At 35.6% G+C, this 20,922-nt stretch overlaps 1 protein-coding gene across 5 annotated transcripts in view; it reads left to right on the top strand.

Annotated features, from left to right (window-relative positions):
* NXPH2 (neurexophilin 2) overlaps window positions 1-20,922 on the top strand; it is a 109,403-nt gene that overhangs the window by 72,804 nt on the left and 15,677 nt on the right. The window contains exon 2 of one of the 5 annotated variants that reach the window (XM_079135693.1): window positions 3,615-3,807. The exons of 3 other annotated variants lie outside the window; for them this stretch is intronic. In XM_079135693.1, the coding sequence (XP_078991819.1) occupies window positions 3,782-3,807 (26 nt within the window). In that variant the 5' untranslated portion in view covers window positions 3,615-3,781. Of the gene's footprint in view, window positions 1-3,614; window positions 3,808-15,370; window positions 15,540-20,922 lie in introns of those variants that run through there. One more of the 5 variants, XM_079135695.1, reaches the window with a different exon arrangement.

Here is a 20,922-nt window from a genome sequence, read left to right as displayed (position 1 = left end):
GTGGCCACAGCTTAGGTTTGTGGGCACAGTCTATTTTGTCAACATGGAGAGAATGAATCAGAGTATTTTGTTGTCCAAAGCATCTCTTGTGTTCAGTCTTGATTTCCCCAAGCTTTGATAAGTGTCCTCGAGCCCTTGAATCAAGGAGAGGCTGGAATCTAGCTACTTAATTGGAGGTTTTCCAGTTCACAGTGGTTAACTTTTCGGCAACTTGTCTCCTTAATTTAGAAGAACATTCAAAGAATAATAAGCACTATACCTCACATTAGTTTGGGCCTATTTCTGGACTGCTTTGTAGAATATTCAAAACTAAAAGACATTTATTGTCTTTCAAAAGTTTTCAGTAAGATTGTGGAAGGAAAAGGAAGTTGCTTCGAAATTTGTTTAACAAATTTCAGTCAAATTGCTAAATGGGCTAATTTAATATTTTTTTCTGTGAATGCAGAATTAATTTGCATATTAAATCTCATTACATCTGCCTCCATTAATAAAATTATTTTTAGATTTAGGCAATCAGTACAGTTGTTTACAATACCCAAATCTTGAAGAAAAATAATACTGGCACAATTATATGGTCAGAAACTTTCTAAAACTCCTGGATTTATCTATGTTTATTTTACTCTTAAGTGTGGGTTCCTGGTTTCATAATAGTTGTGAAGTGGGCAGTATGTTTGAAAGCTGGGGACGTAGAAGCAGTTTTTTTTATTGCCACTTCACAGATTTGCCTTCTTTGTTGAAAAGAATGAAATTCTCTAATTTAAATGTATTTATGAAGTGCCCTGTGTATTAAGCTAAATGCAATTGCCGACAAAGCGACACAGAGCCATGTATGAGCCTTTTCAAGAGAAGACAGCCCTGGCATCTTGGGACACTCAGATTTGTGACTGCCATCATAAATTACTCCAGTAAGAAAGAAACGGAAGAAGTATCTATAGCAATCAGCTTGACTGCCCAGGGAGCCTTCTGACAAGGTCACATTTTAAAAGGGCAGACACAAGTCTTACTTATTAAATTAGCTGATGACATGAGTCTCAGAGAGAGAAGGGATATGTTGGCTGACAAGATTCAAAAGGATCTGAGCAGACTAAAATGATGGGCAAGATCCAGAAAGAAGGAAGTTAAAAGGGATAATTTCAAGGTCTGGCACTTGGATTCAAAAAGGACACCCCCACCAGAGGATAAAGGATATATGGATAGCAAGTATGGAAAAGTTTTAGTTGAAAATAAACTAAAGTTGTGAATCATCAATATGGCGAAAGCTTTCCAAATGTGCATAAGCTTTCCAGAATGCTTATGCAACCCCAACTGTATTAATAGACTGTGGTATTTAGTGAGAGGAAAGTGATAGCATAAAGCATTTGCAGGCAGTATACACAGATGTCAGGTGAATACTCTTTGAGGTCAACCATGTTTCAGACCCTAGCTCCATCTTGGAATATAGTAGAAGCTTGCCTCACCAGAGGAGGACCACAAATGGGTTACAAAAATATTCAAGGTACATTAAATGTTTTAGCTTGCATTCTGAGTATTCATTCATCACAGATCTTTTATGTAGGATTGAGCCTTACTCTATGGCCATATCTGATTTGTGATTGGCCTCTGTTCTCATTTGCTTGCTGTGTATTCCAATTGGTTATAATATGTGGAATATTATTGCTCTGATGATGAGATCCCTAACTGGAGTTTTTTAATTTTGTCATAAGCCTCCTCATCCTTTAAAAATCATCTAAGATTTCTAGCTATTGCTTCTCCTTTTTTAGTGGAATGAATACCTAAAAACATTCTTAATCAGTCCAAATTATTCTAGAATTTTTTATCTTTTCCTTTTATAATTTTCCCCCTTACTTGTTTCAATAACCATTTGCAAAGAGATTCAAATGCAAGTTTTCTCCAAGCATTCAATTTAATTTTGATATTTAATACAGCTTTTTTCTCATATTTCATCAGCTTATATAATAATTTATTAAATTACATAAAGTGATATATAACTGACATAAACAGGATGGGAACAAATAGCTAGCTCCCATAAAGCTCAAAAGAAGTAGATGGATACTGGAGAAAACCCCACAGTTTGAGCATTCAGTGTGCTAAGGGCCTCAGCAAGACCCATGGGAGGGGTTTAATCTGGTCAGTTGGTTATCAGGACCCATGGAAGAGGTTGTTAATCTGGTCAGTTGTTTATCAGGCTTAAGGACACCCTCACTTTTCTACAGTAAATCATTTTAATACAAAAGATCATTGCTCTGTTACTCCTTATTGACATTGCCAACTTAGTCCCTGAAGCCTCAGTTTCCTCATCTGTTAAATGTGGATAATGGAATAATACCATTGACTTCATGGGGCTCTTACAGGGTCCAAATGAAATAACATAGTCCATAGCACAGAGAAAATTCTCAGTAAATATTCCTTATTATTTTATGAGTTGTCATAATCTGTTCTTTAATGGTTAGACAAGCAATAGATTCTTTTCCCTTAAAACATTTCCCCCCACTCTGACATAATAGATTACAAACTCCTATATAGCAGGAATCCTGATTTTTTTCAACTCTGGATCCCTCCTACAGTTTGAGCTTCCAACAAATGTTTCTGGAATTAACTAGTAACATTTTTTGTGGGGAACATAAAGAAACGAGTTCATAATCAGAGTAAAGTCATGAGAATTGTTATGGGAATCAAGGATGGTTTATGATTGAAGGAAGTGGAAGCATTTGGTCTGAGAAGTGGTGATTTGTGATGCAAACATTCACAGATATTTGAATGTTTATTATCCACAGATATTTATTATATGGAGGAATAACTGTGTTTCTTTTGTAAGACTCCAGAAAGCAAGAACTAGGGCCGTCAAATAAAGTTGCAGGCAGATAAATTTCAGCTTAGTAGAAGTGTGAATTTTAATAGAGGATTTAAAGATGAAATAGGCTCCCTTGGGAGGTAGTTAGTTCTGTCACTAGACATGTTCAGACAGGGACAGGATGGCCAACTTGCAGTGGTGATATGGAACACATTCAAGATGTTCTTTGGAATTCATAGACAGAAGACAGTTCTTGAGTTTTAGATTACCAAAATAAGGGTAGTCCTAATGTAATGCTTCATCTTAACTTATAAAAACATATTTTACCTCTAAAATGAATCATTATTTATTGTCTCAAGATGTCCAAAATATGACTTAAGTATGTATATGTTTATGATAATTACATATTTCAAATTGAAAAGGAAAAACAATATCTTAATATTATTTTATGGAAAAGATATTTAATATCTCTATGATGTGAAGATTTGTTATATGAATTTCAGAGTCCTACAAATCTGAAAGAGATATATAAGGTTGATAATGCTTAATAGTGCTTACTCTGAGAAGCATGGGAAATGTTGATGGCTCCTACCCTGTGAAATAAAATCCACATGCTGTAGTTGTAGCACTCCGAGTGCAGAAATTAAGTAGTGTTGACATCCCTTTGTTTCATATTAAGGAACAAGACAATAGTCCAACTCTACCATAGCTGTCATGTTTTGAGGGATATAATTTGAGCCCCACGCAGTATATCTTTTATCAGTTCCATGAGGGAGTTTTACTCTACATCATGACCATCAGATACCCATAATTTCCATTTTAGAATCCCTTTCAGGTACAGCTACAGAGAAAAGGAAAGTATCTTCCTCTTCACTGTGGTTGCACCTGTCCAAAGTAGACTTCTTTGTGAAGGCTTGAACATGAAATGATGACCTGGAGCTTAACCTGGTGCAATAGAACTGATTGACCTGCCTCCATTCTGCTTGGTGGATGCTGACCAACTTCCATTCCAATCGGTTAGTATCCATGCTGGACCAGCCAATATCATATTAGAATTTCCTGAGGAACTAAATTCCCTGGAGATGTTGAGACATTGCTCTCCTTCTGATTTAATTGGTCTAAGGTGGCACAAACTTTGTAGGATAATTATTTTCTAAACCATCTGTATAAGTGACCAGTAGTTGCTGTTTTTTAAGTTCCAATCCTATGCTATTATAAAGTAAAAAAATCTCAACTTCGTATGTTGCAGTGTCAAATTGTTACAAAAATTTCTGAACAGAGAAGTATTTATCTTGGAGTTTGCTAAGAGTTTGTGGATTATACTTTAAGGAGTACTTATTCTAACATGAAGCCAGAGTTTAGAGAGCCTGGATTGTCTGTCAGTTATTGCCTTCCCCATGACTTCTTACATATCTTCTAGAATTGAATATTTTAGCCTGAGGACACTTTTTAGTCAGGACCACTTTAGGCAAATTTCATGCACATTAGAAAATGCTAGACCTTTATTAATTATGCTGCATTTCAGGCATAATCTCAGACTCAGAGACAAAAGGTAACTCAGATCCTGACTTTGCCCACAATAAGTTCACAAATTTGTGTAAGAGAGGATAACTAGCGTGCATTGGAACCATGACAATGCAGTCAGTATGTGCTGTAACAAAGTCATGTCCAGACATGTGGTGTAGGGAAAGCCTGTGACTCCCCAGGGGGTCCATACATTTGGAATGACCCCCAACCATTTGTACTGTAAAAAACATTCCCCAACCCACCTTGTTAAAGGCGGATTAGGAGTAGACATGTATTCTCGATAAATTTCTGTTTCTCAATTAGGAGGTTGTTTGCCATAATTTTTTTGTAATAACTATTTCACCTTGCTAAGCATTCATTAAAATGTACATAAAAAATAAAAGAATCAGCGTCATTGATTTTCATTATTTTGCCCAGTTCACATTTAGTTACATCGTGTCCCGAATGTTATAACCAAAGTAGATACCCTGAGACTTGCTTTAAAACAGAGAGGTATCAACAAAGGTTGTTCTTACATAAAACTCAGTGAAGATAGAACCTGTGCTAGGTTTTAGTAATATACCACTCAGACACCTACTGGGTTTCTCAATAATGACCCCCAGGATCCGTCTCTCAGTTGTACTCCCGTGGATGGAAATAGATAGCTGTGGCACCTCTGCCTTTAAAAGGCACTAGGGACTTATTATTTTAATCCTCATACAGCCTGATTTATCCCTTCAAACATCTGTCAGCTGTGCTTTGTCTTGAAATTGGTACTGATGCTGCTGCTGATTTTCCAACAGCAGCTGGGAGACGTTCATTAGTTAGACTCTCAGAGGGTGTATATGGCTGTAATATTTTCTTTTACTAATGATCTCTGAAGCATTAAATATTATGCATCCCATATCTACAGGAAATCTTGAATTTTTATTTCCCTGCTTCAAGACTCGAAGCATTAAGTTTTACTCAATTAGCTAAATTATTAACAATCTAGTCCCTGGGTCCTGGAGATATAAAAGAAAAATGGACTTTAAGTTCCTGGGTTAAATATGTGTTATTTAACACAGGGGAGAGTATGTGGCCCATTCTCTCCAGCAGATATAAATAAGAACTGAAGCACAATTTTTTCTCAAATTATTTCTAAATTAATTTGCAAGTAGAGCATCCCCTGATTCCACTCTTGTTAAGCTTGATTTTGCCCTTGCTTGCTTTACCTCCTTCCACACTCAGAACAGAGGAGATATGCTTTTGCCCTTCCTCCTTTCCTAAACTTCTTTCTCTGTTTTTCTTTTTCTTTGCCAGTGTTAAAAAGCTTATGTCTGCTCAGAAATTTAAAGGTTTCTCTTTAGTTTTTCTTTTTTGTTGTTTGTACCTGGCAGTTTACTTCTCAGACATAGACAAAGGCAACACCATTTTTTACTATTTGTGAAGCCCTGAATACTATGTCAAATAAATAATCAACCCCTCTGGCCTAATTTGTTACTCTGCTTCCGCCACTAATTCTTTTTCCTTCAGGTTAATTTTATTCAGGTTATGGTAGGGTGAGGGATGGAGGGAGAATCTTCTGTAGTTGCTCCTGATAGTGAGTGGGTAGTTACTCATGAGGCTGTGGATCAATTTTATAATCTTGTGAAGACTAAAACCTAATATTTTATAATTTTATAAAATATATTAACTCATTTTGTCCCATCAGTCCAGATGTGAAACACCTGTAAAAATTTAAATAATTATATAGTTTTACCTAATGTTAATTAATATAATAATATATAAACTGTAGATTGTGATTTCCAATCTGTTTTAATGCAACTGTCTCAGTTTTATTGAAGTATGCACAGAATCGAAAACTTGCAACTTAATGGATTAAAAAAAAAAAAAGAATAGTCTCTGGAAAATGGTAGGTGACCTCTGTGTTGCAGAGAATTTGCCCAATGTTCCTGCACACCTCCTTTGCCTTAAACCAGAGTAAAAGACAGTGTGCCTTCACCTCTACTATCCCCTGATAGGCAGCCTACAGGGCCTGTTCCCCACAAAAGCTAGATCTCCCTGAATATGTGGCATAATTAATATGCATTCATTTAGAAATGAAATATTTTGCAGTGGATTCCCACACATTCCATTCTTGCACCCAGAATCTGATCTGTCCAAGCTCAGTTTTCTCATCTATATAATGTGGATAATACCTCCCTGGCACAGCAAATGGTCTCTTTTAACCTCCCTCCTTCAGGTTCTGGTGTAATAACTGCTCAAAAAAAAAAAAAAAAAAAAAATACAATTTCTCCTCTCCATACTATGTCTTTCCTCTTCCTTGCTGTCTTCCTTTTTCCTATCCATCTTTTTATCCCTAGTTCCTTTTTGAAACCCTTTCTGTTTTCCTGTTTGCCTTTTTTTTTTTTTTTCCTCATATATTTATACCTTAAATCTGAGAATCGCACTCTGTTCTGCCAACCAATGGGCATTCCCTCAGCTGGCTGATGCCACTCCAGCCTAAAGATATCATTGACCTTTATCGTAAAACAAGAAATCACCCACCCCACCCCACTTCCCACCCACTTGAGCCAACAGATTGCATATTCTCCTGGAATTAGATTAGCAATTGCATAGTTAAAATTCTCCCAAATTGACAACAGGACGGTTACCTGGCCTGCTCCTATGTGATTGCTTATGCCTTTTTTTTCCCCCTAGAAGGTATTATCATGAATAGTTTTACAATTGAATTGATTTACCATATTTACAATTCTTCCTGCCTGCCTTTGCTGCTTTTCTTAAAACACAGTTCTCTACATGTCTTTCCAACTGCACCACAGTAACTCTTGCTTGAGGCTCCAGGGGATGAGAACAGATGTGAAATTCTCCTGCAGTTAGAAGATATCAGCGCCACTGTGGTTCAACCACTGATATGAACCAACAGATAATTACAGTTTAAAATTAGTATTTTAATGAACCAGTCTTAGCAAATGTAAAGTGAAATCTCCCAGGCATTCAAAAAACAAGCAGGAGGGAGGACATTAAGTAAGAAGTCCAACAGACGGATGGTCAGCAGGTGCTGGTTTGAGAGAATTGAATGTTCCAATTTTTATGTGCTGCATAAAAGGGGAAGGAAGCCCATATTTAAAGGTGAACAGAAATGCTTAAAGAGCCATGTCAAAATCTAATCAGTCATAGCTGTGAAGCTTAAATCCAGGAACCTCAAATTAAATATCAGTGCAAAATATAGCAAAAAAATTATTGCTTATCCATTTAAACCTAATCTCAAGTTCTTTTTTTTCTCTTTCAGAAATTAATGGCATCATTAAATATTTATGTGGCATGATACCCCACAGTAATTGATAGCAATATCATAAACCGTTTCAGCAAAATAGAAATTTTAGAAACCATATATTGATAGGCGAGATTGTTGAATTGTGAAGGGTTTTTTTTTTTTTTTAAGTTTATAAGGCTAAATATGTATTTTACTGAGGACTTAGTCATTATGCAGCCTATTCAATTAAAGGAAAAGCTGTAAATAATGGTAAAAATGGTTCGAATGCTGGATTGAAAGGAACTGTTAGATACATCCCTGTAGGGGTAATAAAGGGTGCTTGGCTCTTCTTATTATCCAGGCCTCACTTGGTTGGGGAACTTGGATAAGTTGCTTAAACTCTTTATGGCCTGATCTCTCATCTACAAAATGAGGTTATTACCATTTGTCTTACCTGGCTTACTGGGAAATAGGGAAAAAGAATTTGGTAATACCTTCAAACTGCATGGGCTAGCACAAGGACATATTGAGCACTTGAATGGGAAAATGTCATAATATTCCATGGAGCAGGCATTGAGGAAGACCTGCCACATGTGAGTACACTAAGCATGGTTTCTTAGTGTATTTTGGCCTCCTGCAGAATTTTTAATTAAAGGTTGGTATTAACAAGGAAATACATTTGAACATATTTCCACTGCTGGTGCTTTGCACCCCAGCAGGAGACTGATGGATCAGGTAGAAAAGTTGCTCACACAAAGCTTTGACTCAGTCTAATCCCTGCAGAAGATGCTTCCTCTGTGCCAGCATCAAGCCCTCTCACAGTGGGCACAGCCAGACCTGCCCTCACTTCCACCTCCACCATAGGGTAGCATCTTTCTCCAACCCCAACTTTGGCTCGCATCGTTAACCCTGTCCCTGCTGCCCTAAGCCTTCTTGGCCATCTCAGGTCCACAAGTTACTCTAACAGAGAGTAACTGCTAGATAATACATAAAGCCAAGGGGGAATGTCTTGCTCTCCTCCCAGGCACTATTAAAGGTGAGCCTTCTTAATGAATTATTCACAAGGTATCAACTGGTAACCCAGGTTGTACTGTTTCTTTACTTTCTCTATTTTCACAACTCTACCCTGGGGCCAGCTGTGATTGAATAAGGTGGGAGGGGAGGAAAAGAAAACCTTCCATTGCTGTTTTCTCCCAGGCTGTAGGACAACACTTTTATTTCAGTAGATAATTTTTATTCCTTCTGCCCACAAAAGACTAAGATCTTTACTTTACTGACAACTGCAAAATAGGTTTGTATTCATTCCAGTTTTCTCTACTTGTACACTTGAAACTTCGTTACATATTGTTGATTAATTTGGGAGAACATCTTTTATTATGTGTGCATATATATATATATGTTTGTTTATGTACATACACATATTCATATGTCTTTAATTTTTTTCATTTCTGTTCATTGTAATGAATATTTATTAATGATTGTGAGCCAGGTTTTATGCTAGGCATCACATATACAAATCTAAGTTTGTTAATTGCCTAATGAATTGTTTACTCTCCAGGCATAGGAGTAGCTTGAGTCCAAAAATTAATTATACCCTTTTCAATTTTGCCAGAAACGAGAAGTCTAAATGATTCTATGGTAGATAGCAAGTTACTTGTAACAGTTGATATTGGTCTAGACATATTTTAGCTTCTGAATCTTACTTGGGAGAAGTTAATTAAATTTACACCTACTTACTATTAACTTTTCAAAATACAGGAATGTATTAAAAAAAAGGGAGAAATTTTCAGTGACCTTTCTGCCCTATTATAACCTAAGGACTTTTGGATATTCATTCTAATTTTGTTCCATTCATTTTTAATATATGCAATCAAAATAGTATCTTTTACAATCTTGTAGCTATCTTAACCAAACATTACAGAAATAAGCATTACTCCATCCTATTAAAACTCATTGTTATTTTAAAACCCCAGACGAGCTTTAACTAAATACATCAAAATCACTTTACAATTTTCTTAGTTTTTTTTAGATTTTGATCATTTTTCACTTTATCATAGTATAAATGATATTATAATGAACTCATTGTGCGTGCATCAATAACGATTGATGTTATAGAAAATTTCCTAAGGTTAAACCTTCAAAGTTATTAAATCACAAGGAATGAAGAATTTTAGGACTCTTTGAGCACATTATAAATTGCTTTCTGGAAATCTTCTATTAATTTGTATTATCATAACAAACGAGAAAATATCCTTTTACACAGTAGATATTCTTATTTTATTCTAAAAAATAATTGTATTTTCAAACATTTCATTTTGGATAATTTGTTAGTCAGAAAAGCATCTGTTGTTTAATTTGATTAGTACTTATTTGATTAGTAGAGGTTGTACTTTTTACTGAATGTTAATGTTATTCATTTACATTTCCTTTAAAAAGATTTACTTTATCAATTATTTTTATTTTGTTTTTCTCCAATAGCTTGAATGATTTATTTTTCCAGATTAGAAAGGCAATGTAGGCTTAATATAGAAAGTGAAACATAGAGACAAGTACAAAGAAGATAATAAGAAACACCAAGAATCTGTTATCCTAGGACAATCAGTTATTTTGATATATGTGCTGCCAATAATTTTTATCATTTTTTAATCTTTTCCCTTTTTCCAATTATTTGTAACATATGTAAACAATTTTTTACAAAAGTGTATCACTTTTCTCCACTCAACAGTATTTTTTTTCATATTATTATTCTTTATGTACATTAATTTAAGATTCCCAAATAAATTACATTTAATGCTCTATTAAATATATGCACTGTACTACATTTTTCCATTATGAATAATTCTACAGTTTACATGCTTGTGCATAAATTGTGAGATCATTTTTTTTTACATTTTTCATCAACTTTTAAATGTTCACATTGGTGTAACTACCATCTGAATTAAGATATAGAGCTTCCACATCTTCAAACAATTCTCTTAAGTCCCTTTGTGGTCAGCATCTCCACCTGCTTGGTCAAAGGTAACCTCTGATCTGCCTGCAGATGAGATCTGCCAGTTCTAGAATTGTACATCAGTGCAATCATACAGTAATATCCTTTAATTTCCAAGATCTTTTTGAGATTCATTCATTTGGGAGCATGGTATGAATAATTTTTGTTCTTTTTATGCTTTTTATAAGATTCCATTGTATGAAACTATTTATTAATATTTTCTCTATGACACATTTTTATCTGTTTTATTAAATTTCATTTTTAAATCTAATTATCCACTATTTTACATTTGGATATTCACTGTTTAATTTTCTGTATTTGATGGTCCATTATTTGGACATTTGGGTTATTTACAATTGGGACTTTTACAAACAAAGGTGCTGTAAATATTGTGTAAAAGTCTATATTTAAAGACTATATATAAAGTCTGTATGTAAAGAGAAGTGAATATATACACATAGACACACACACACACATACATATGAAATGAGTACACACACATATATATACATACATTCTCATTTCTCTTGGATAGATATCTTAAAGTTGCAGGGTCTTATTGGAAGTATACCTTTAACTTTATATAAAATAATTTTTTCCAGAATTACTTTTTACATTTTATTTTCTCACCAGCCATGTATTATGGCCTTAATTTATTCTCATCTTTACCACTATTTGAAGCTGCCAGTCTTTCTAATTTTAGCCATTTTGGTGGGTACATAGGTCCTGTTTCATGTGGATTTTAATATTTGTTTCCCTGATGACTAAAGAGTTGTAGCATTTTGTAATGAGCATATTGGACACTTGTGCCTTTAGTGAAATACATCTTCTTTTATTCAACTGTTTTTTTTTCCATTTTTAAAAATTAGATGTTTATCTTCTTATTGTGCGGTTGATTGAGTTCTTTATTACAGTCTAAATACAAGCCCTTTGTTGGATAAATATGAATGTTTCCCCAGTCTGTGACTTGTCTTTCATTTTCTTAACAGAGTCTTTCAAAGAGCAAACATTATTAATTTTGATGACATGTAATTTTATCAATTTTTTTTTACTTCTGACTTGTTTTTTATATACTAAGATCTCAATTATTATTATTTTAATTTTTTTCTTTTAGAAGTCTTAAATTTTTAACTTTTAAATTTAGGTATATGATCCACTTAGAGTTAATTCTTGTGTATGGTCTAAGAAATTCATTCATTTTCCATGTAGATAGTCAGATGTTTCAACCCCATTTGTTGAAAAACTATTTCCCTTTTTATTTAGTTTGGCAATCAAAAATCTATTGGAATACATGGTTTTATTTCTGGGATGTCCATTCAGTTTCATTTTTCTGTCATTACATGTGCCAATACCTTTGGGCGTCATTTTTGACTTAGGATAGTTTCCTAGACTTGGAATACTGGTTTCAAAGGGTGTCTCATTTTTTAATGATATTGAATACGCCTGAATTTCTTTCTGGTAAGATTACATGTGTTCATTCTTCTAGGCACTTTCCCAGTCTTCAACACTGGTAGATTTACTTTGAAGAAATTGTCAAACTAAATTTTGGAAAATGTTATATCACTCTTTTAAAATGGATATTCATGTACTATCACAATATTCATTGTCTATTTGTATATCTTGTGAAATGTGTGTTTTTATCATTTGTGTATATTTCAAAATTGAACTTTACTTCTTTCCTTGGTATTTATAATCTGTTTAAATGATAAGGATATGGAACCTTTCTACCACATTTATACATAGATATATCAAATAATTTATCAGTTTATTTGCATTTTAACTTCGTTAGACTTATATCATGAGTCATTTAATATTTATTTATTTCAGAATAGACATTAGAATCATTTTTAATAGTCTGTAATAAAAATCCTCAGGATTTTTTAATCAAGTTGCATGAAATAAATACATGTATTTAGGTAGAAGTGCTATCTTCACACTATCCATTCCTCTCAGACTAGCACATGATATGTCTCTATTTAGTGTAGTCTTGTTTTTCTTGTAAAGTTCTGTAAACTTACAGAAGCAAATAGTTCTTATTTGGCTTATTTTTATACATGTTAAACTTTATGAATATGACCAGCATCTTTGTCAAATTACATTTTAATACTGTTAATATTAAAATATAGGAAACTATTTTTGCTTATTGCTCTATCATCTGGCCTCTTGGCTAGATTAATATCAATTTGGAATCATTTTAATTTGCTATCCATGGAATTTCTATTTGTAAATTATTTTCTTAGTGGATACTGATAATTTAATCATTTTGTTACCTGGAATTTTTCCAGTTATTTTGCATGGTGCTTTATTGAATAGGCTACAACTTTGGCAACAGTTCAAAATAATTAAAATAATAGTAGGCACATAGTCTTAAAACCACAAATAGAATTTATAGAACATACAAAACTATATTTAAAATGAAGATTATTGGGAATCAAAATATAGAAATATTCTACCTTAATTCTAAATGAGTTTATGAATTTCCCTTGTAACTGTAGGCACTGTGCTTTAACATCTTGAATGACAAGGAAGCAAACTCCAGTATTTGTGTCAGTTTCCTAAGGTTGCCATAACAAAGTACAGTAGACCCCTTATCCACAGGAGGTACATTCTAAGACCCCCAGTGGATGCCTGAAACCACAGATAGTACTGAACCCTACATACATGAACCCTGTGGATAGTATATTTTGTCCTGTACATATGTTCCTATGATAAATTTATAAATTAAGCACAGTAAGAGATTAACAACAAAAACTTAATAAGAAAGAATGATCATTACAATATGCTGTTATGAAAGTTATGTGAATGTGATCACTCTCAAAAAAGTCGAGACAAATAATAATATTTGCAGACCATGGTTGACCACAAGTACCCAAAACCACAACGAATGAAACTACAGGTAAATGGGGACTACCGTCCTGCACACTGGTGACTTAAAACAGCAGAAATTCATTCCTTCACAGTTTCCAGGCCATAAGTCTGAAATTAAGGTGTTGGCAGGGCCACAGCCTTCTGTGACCTTCTCTAGGAAGGATTCTTTCTTGACTCTTTCAGCCTCTGGTAGCCTCGGGCATTCTTGACAGGGGACAGGTTGGCTCCATTCTGTTGCTGTCTTCTGAGATTGTGTCTGTCTATAGGCACAGGGCCTCCTGCCTTTGTACTTCACCTTTCCTATAAAGACACTAGTGGTATCGAATTAGGACCCACCCTAATGACTTCATCTTGACTTGATTAACATCTACAAAATCCCTATTTTCGCATCAGGTCACCATCACAGGAGGCCAGGGTTAATACTTGTTAAGAGAAAAATATGAAGCAAAATAAAAATGTTAAGAGTTTGAGTAAACCACAATTCATGAATTGGGAAGCATTCATTCCAAAAGGGTTTAGTGCTCTGCTGACAAAGCATTGGGTGAACGCAGAAGTCTAATGCAATTATTTAATTGGTTATAGTTATAAAATTGACATTTTTGGTTTACCTTACTGGGAAGTCCCTGATCTTATAATTTTATGCTGGTTGGCTATTTCTGATGACTAAGTTTAGGTTTTGCTTTTCTTTCACGCAGGCATTTACCAGAAATGACCCAAGTTAAATTTTGCTTATGTTTGCAGTTTAAGCAAGGTTAAGGCTATTTTTAAGGTCTAGCTGGTTTTGTTTGCTCAGGAATTTTTCAGGGCTGGTCTCCATTTTAATTTTGCTTTAACCGAATTTAACATGCCTTTCGGAAGGACACAATTCAACCCATAAAACCATCACAGGAGCAGGCTACCATATTGATGGGCAGTTGTCATGGTGAGAATTCTCTTCCTTTCACCTAGCCACAGTCTACCTATTCTCTCTGTATGTAGGCCTAGGGCAGATCACTAAATATCTCATCTGGCTGCTATTGGACAGCCATGCAGATAATACCAAAATAACTCATATTTGATGAAAACAATAAGACATACCCATAATAAAGAATCCTTTTTCATACAACAACCTCATATTACTGATTCATGGAGGGTACTTTAAAAATGTGCACAATAAAGCTGGACTCTTGGGCTTGTGAGTTCTGAGTGGCCTGGTCCTGATTTTCATTGATTGCATCAGGAGTCAGTCCCTAATTCTTATGACTCACATGGCATCAGGATGCCTGAGCTGATTTTATCATTCCAACCCAGTCTACTCCCTGGCATGGCCTTGCTTTATGATTTTAGCCTGGCCAACGGCTTGTAAAGGAGTGACCTGCACACTTTCTTATTAGGGAGTTATCTCCTACAGGTACATAGTTGATGAGGAAATGAGTGATCAGCATTTACAGTTTTTAGCCCTCTGGTGATTGACCATAGTGACCAGAACAGATGGCCACTTCTAAGTGATTCAGTTATGCTAAATGACAAAGCATGAGAAGCCAGAACATTCATGGGGCAAACCATGAAGGCACATCCAGCATAGACATTTGGAAAAAGAGAAAATATGGAAAAGGGGTCAGCAAGTCTTAAACGTTAGTAATCCATTAATTCCACATTTGAGACTTCTTTTAAAAAGAAAATAAGCATAAAATACAAATATATTGTACAAAACAGGAGAGCAGTTTAATTTGTTTGAGAAAGACTTTCTTGAGACTCTGACAACTGATTTAGGCTTCTTCTAACTGCTTCTTCTTCTGTCCTCTGTGATTACTTATGTGATTCTTTAATGAATATTACCAATCTCCAAGTACTGTGAGGCACACACTGTTTAGAATTAGGTCGTAGCCAGATGAGAAGTGAAACATAGCTGATGATCAACTAAGCTATGTAGAGTATATTAAGTAAATGTATAATATAAAAAAAGCAATTTAACAATCATGAGTTTCATCTACTTTTTCTTGGCCTGGTTGGCAATGTTTGCCTTACATTTTTTTCTCTTTAGGTATCTGTACAAAATTAATCTTTTAGAATCCTCTTCACAACAAAAAGATACCCGATGAAGACTCAAAACAGATAGGAATTCTTAGACAAAACAAAACAAAGAGATGACTATTTAAGCATCTGAGGTTAGTTACTCGAGCTTCTCTTATACGTATATTGAATATCACTGGAATATTATATATAAATTGACCAAAGCTCTGCAGTGGCTGATGAAGATCTAGAATTGGTGACTTGGTATATATTAAACATGACATTAGCCTCTTATAGAATTCATATCACCAGTTTACACTTGGGTGACAGTGTTCAGGAAAACCTCGGAATTAAATAATGGACCTTTCAAGAATCTGCCTCAAAAATAACTATGACATCTTGGAGTCAGAGTTTAAATGGACCACATGACTCTGTGTGAGCTGCATAAATTAGAAGGACTCAAATTAAGTATCCAGGCAGTTTCCCACAGGGCATTCAGTATTCAGACAGCATCATCTCTAGGGCAAAGTTCTGATCTTTACCCCCGTGTGTTGTGGCTACTATTCTACATTTGCATAGAGTTACATAGGGCTCCCAAGTTTCAGCAATTAACTGCATTAAAAACCAACCCCAAAATGTGATATCTTAAAACAACAACCATTTTATTATATTTCAGGATATTATGGGTCAGAATCTTGAACAGGGCTTCCTGGGGTGGTTCTCAAACTCTGTGTAGCATTAACTAGGATTGCTCAAGGACATGCATCTGCCAGTGGAACTGGTCTGAAGGGCTCAGGATGACTTCCTTCACTTGCCTGATACTTGGGAAAAGATGTTTGGGTTTTTAATTCAGCCGAGCACCTTTCCTTCTGTATTTAATTTCACAGACTCTATACATGACCTTTCTAGTAAGGTAATTAGACTCTTTACCTGGTTATTTGGATTCCAAGAGTGCCTGTATTAGAGATTACAACTTGGTCTCAATGAGGAATCACTTCCCTGATGGAGAAAAAAATAAGGGGGTAATTTTACAAAAGGAACATTCATGCTATTAATAGTAATTGTTGACAGAATTAAGAAAGACTCCAGAAGACACATTCCAGTAAAAGACAGTAAAATAATATATGGAAGTCACATTTCATCTGTGCATGATAGAATCTGTGCTGGTCATCTTCTGGTGCCATGTAATCCCTTCTCAAGTCTGCCTCCATGTTTTCATGTTACTGAACATTATTTATAGTGATACTAGACATAGCACTTAACTGGGAATATGGAGACCTCAGTTCTAGACTTTTCTCTTAATTTTAAGGGCCTTGGTATCATTGCCTGTATAATTTTGCAGTTGAAGTATGTTCACCTTATGAAAATGCTAGATATTTAGTAAACACCTCCAAATAAGTGTCCCACTCAATCTCATGCTCTAATGATCTGACTTCTCCAATATCACCTTGTGTCCTTTTCCCCACTGACATCTTCATCCAGCTCTTGCAGTTCACTAAGGTTAGTCAGGCCTTGGGGCTTTCACACACTGCCCCTCTGCCCTGCACTTCTCTAGTGTTTGAATGAAAAGCTCCAGCTAATTCTCCCTGCATGAGCTTCAATGTTACCTCCTCAAGATCATCCATCTTCCCTGCCCACCCATTCTAAAGTGATCCTATTCTCTGATACAGTCCTATTGGATTTCTTCTCTGCAGTCTCACAGTTCCTCTGTTTTGTGAATGCATTTGTTTACAAGTTTCCTCTTTTTCTCTTCCACCAGACACTATACTTAATAAACTAACAGCTATGCCTCATTCACCATTGTGTCCCTGTGCTTAGAACACAGCAGCATGCTCAAAATATGTGTTAGTAAGGCTGTTGTTAGAGACTCGGCTAACTTCCAGTGAGAAGAGGTAAAATGAGGCAGATTATTAATATTCCTTAAGAGAGCCATGAGCAAAGTTCTCCAAGGGTTTTCAAGAAGAATTGAAAGAAATTCAAAGACTTTCTTGTTGAAAAGGCAGAGAAGGAGTCAGTGTGAAAGAACCTTTTTGACCACTTAAGGAGACTGAATTTCCCTGTGCAGTAAATGAACTGAAGAGTGTGAGCAGTGGAGAGACAGAGTCTGGTTGTGTGAAGCTCACTCAGGATACTGTATGTGAAGGTGATTGAAAAGATAAGATTCAACAAGAGAACTCTGAACACATTAGGAGAGAGATCCTATTGCTCATAGAGGAGTAAATGGAGGTTAGAGAGTTAGATTTAAAATGGATTTGGGTAATATTCCATTGTGTGTATATACCACATTTTCTTTATTCATCTGTTGAAGGGCACCTAGGTTGGTTCCACAGTTTAGCTAATGTGAACTGAGCTGCTATAAACATTGATGTGAATGCGTCACTGTAGTATGCTGATTTTAAGTCCTCTGGGTATAAATCAAGGAGTGGGATAGATAGCTGAGTCAAATAGTGGTTCCATTCTGTGTTTTCTGAGGAATCTTCATCCTGCTTTCCAGAGTGGTTGCACCAATCTGCAGTCCCACCAGCAATGTATGAGTGTACCTTTTCCCCACAATCTTGCCTTCATTTACTGTTGCTTGTATTCTTGATAATTGCCATTCTGACTAAAGAGAGATAAAATCCTAGAGTACTTTTGATTTGCATCTCTAATTGCTAGAGATAGTGAACGTTTTTTCATCTATTTGTTGACTGACTATATTTCTTCTTCTGTGAAGTATCTGTTCAGATCCTTAGTCCATTGATTGACTATGTTATTTGTTTCTTTGGTGTTATGTTTTTTGAGTTCTTCATATATCCTGGAGATTAATGCTCAGCCTTAAAGAAGAATGAAATGATGACATTTGTAGGTAAACAAATGGAGCTGGAGAATATCATGCTAAGCAAAATAAGCCCATCCCAATAAACTAAAGACCAAATGTTTTCTCTGATATGTGGATGCTAATTCACAGTAAGGGATTGGGGCTAGAGAAGAATAGAGGTACTCTGGATTAGGCAGAGGGGAGTGAAGTGAGGGGAGGGGTACAAGGGTAGGAAGGATAGTAGAATGAATCAGACATTATTATCCTATGTACATATATGATTACATGACCAATGTGATTCAACATCATGTACAAGCAGAAGAATGAAAAGTTATACTCCATTTATGTATGATGTGTCAAAATACATTCTGCTATCACGTATAACTAATTAGAAAAAATAAAATATAAATTTAAGAGAAAAAGAAATAATGTTAAAAATAAAATAACTTGGGGCTAGACTATAGGAATTAGTAATGAATTAGATGTGGGAGGATGAAAACAAGGGAGGGCTGAATAAGAACTTGAGGTTCTGAGTTGAGCACTGGTGAATGAAGATGCACTAGAGAAGAGGAGAATACATTTGCAAGAGGGATATCAGAAAGAAAATAAGAGCAAAAAATAAGACCTTGTCATTGCACAGGGGATGACATTGTTAAGGAGAGGTTTTAGGATGGTTTCCCAGTTACTGGTTACTATTTTCTGACTTCTTCCTCCCTCTGCCACCATATCAAGCTGCTCCCTGAATGTGCTGCCTCATGCATTTCACTGCAGGTTCTTACTTTCAGAGGAAGTCACCAGTATGGTCTGTGCATCATATTTGCTAAGTCAGCACCAAAGTAGACTGAGTTTAATTACCCAGTTGATGAGTTCATGTCTTGATATTTCTCTGTAAAGACCCCTAGTTCACTGGTTGCTCCTTCCACCTCAGTAACACTTTGGGGAGGTTTCCACTGATTGTTAAATATCCTAGTTTACTTATTCAATTGTTAAATTTGTATATAAAAGCCAAATGAAGTATAGAGAGAAATAGAGCATTTTCCTATGTGACTTATGTCCAGAACACTTTTGGTCTGAAACAATCATTCTTTCCTACAATACTATGACTTGTCTGAGTAACTTTGTCCTTATTTCTTTACTTTGACATGAACCCTCCTGGAAAACTTAATAAATTTAGTGGGTCCTGTGCTAATTCTCCCCAGGACATCAGAAAATTCTTCTCACAGTAAATTCTCTCTGTTTTACAAGGGCAAATCATAGCCTCCCCTTTCCAGGACCCTTCCTGAATCTGACTATGCCTCTCAACCAAACTCAGCAACCAGTCTCCTCTGGAACCTCCAGGAATATTGTTGACTCCCTAAGGTCCAGAACTGCCAAGACCCATCAAAAATTACTTACAGCATCTCACTTTGTTCCCTCCTCAAATGTGATTACATGCTCCATGTTTCCTACAAAAGCCTCAGTCACTTAAGCCTCTTAAATTTATTAATAATTTTAAAATATTATGTAGTCATTTGAGTACAAGCCAGGAATAATTTGGCAATACATAAAACCTCAAGGGAAATTTTAACCAACCATTCAATCAATACTGTAATGATATTGGAACTTCATGACATTTTCAGCAACATATGCAGCCAACTATGGGTACTTAATTTTAGGCATTGTGTTGGCCTTGGGAATACAGCAAAGAATAAGATGTCCTTATATTTGAGTTCAGCCTAGTGGAGGGACGCACACAGTTTAAACATTATTATAGGAGTACAATGATGGGGACCCAAATGTGGGGAGGGAGTGAACAAGTCCATCAGTAGTCAAGAGATGCTATGAAAGAGATGCTGCTATGAGCTATTTTGAGAGAGATGTGACTTTAGTGATCATGTATAACCTCTGATTTCAAGTTCATGTTTGCTAAAAGATCATTATGATTCTCATTCAAAAGCTGTTAATGAAAATTATTATGCATTTGAACCCACATATAATTATACATTATAAATGGCATTCATGTGTCTTGTATACATTGGAATTCTACAAAAGGGGGAAAAATGTTCCATGGCACTGAAAGTATGAAATCCCTGTTCTGGATAATAGGGAGCTATTACTTATGGGCTTTAAATCAGGAGGTCTCACAGACAGATTGGCATTATTACAAATTCATTGAGCCACATGGCCTGGCAGACTGAGTCTGTGCCTTCCCCCTGAGCCATCTAATCCCTGTAAATTTCTGTTTGACCTTTCCCAGGACTTCTGAAGCAGGTGTGGAGAGCAGTCTGGGTGAGAAAGAAGGGAGAGCCACTAGAATGTCACCAGAGAGACAAGAGATTTGTATCTCATTTGTAAATAATTGCAGATGCCAATAAAGAAACCACAACCCATTTCAGCCAGGTACCAGATGGACTGGAAAGAGCTCCCCACAGCTATACTTAGCTGTGTCTGTTGTCAGCAAGGTAGGAAAGTCTATTTAGTTGTACAAGCAAAACTCCAGCCAGGTTCAGCTCCTACAGGGAAGTGCTGTGGTCACTTGAGTTCTCACGTAGAATCCAGAATCTCTCCTTCTCAACTTTTAAAAATTTTGTCCTCATCTTTAATTATTAATTACTACCACAGAGGAACCACATGTGTTTCACAAAGTGCAAAACTGACGTATATTTTTCATGGTTCAATTAAAGCGGATCCATTTATTCAAAAACTAGATAAATATGATCTGGGCTAAAGGTAGAGATCTGTGTGTCAATCTCAGACCACAG

The sequence above is a fragment of the Sciurus vulgaris genome, assembly GCF_902686455.1.
Source record: "Sciurus vulgaris genome assembly, chromosome: 3".
Taxonomy (NCBI): domain Eukaryota; kingdom Metazoa; phylum Chordata; class Mammalia; order Rodentia; family Sciuridae; genus Sciurus; species Sciurus vulgaris.
This window is presented reverse-complemented; position numbering and strand designations above follow the sequence as displayed.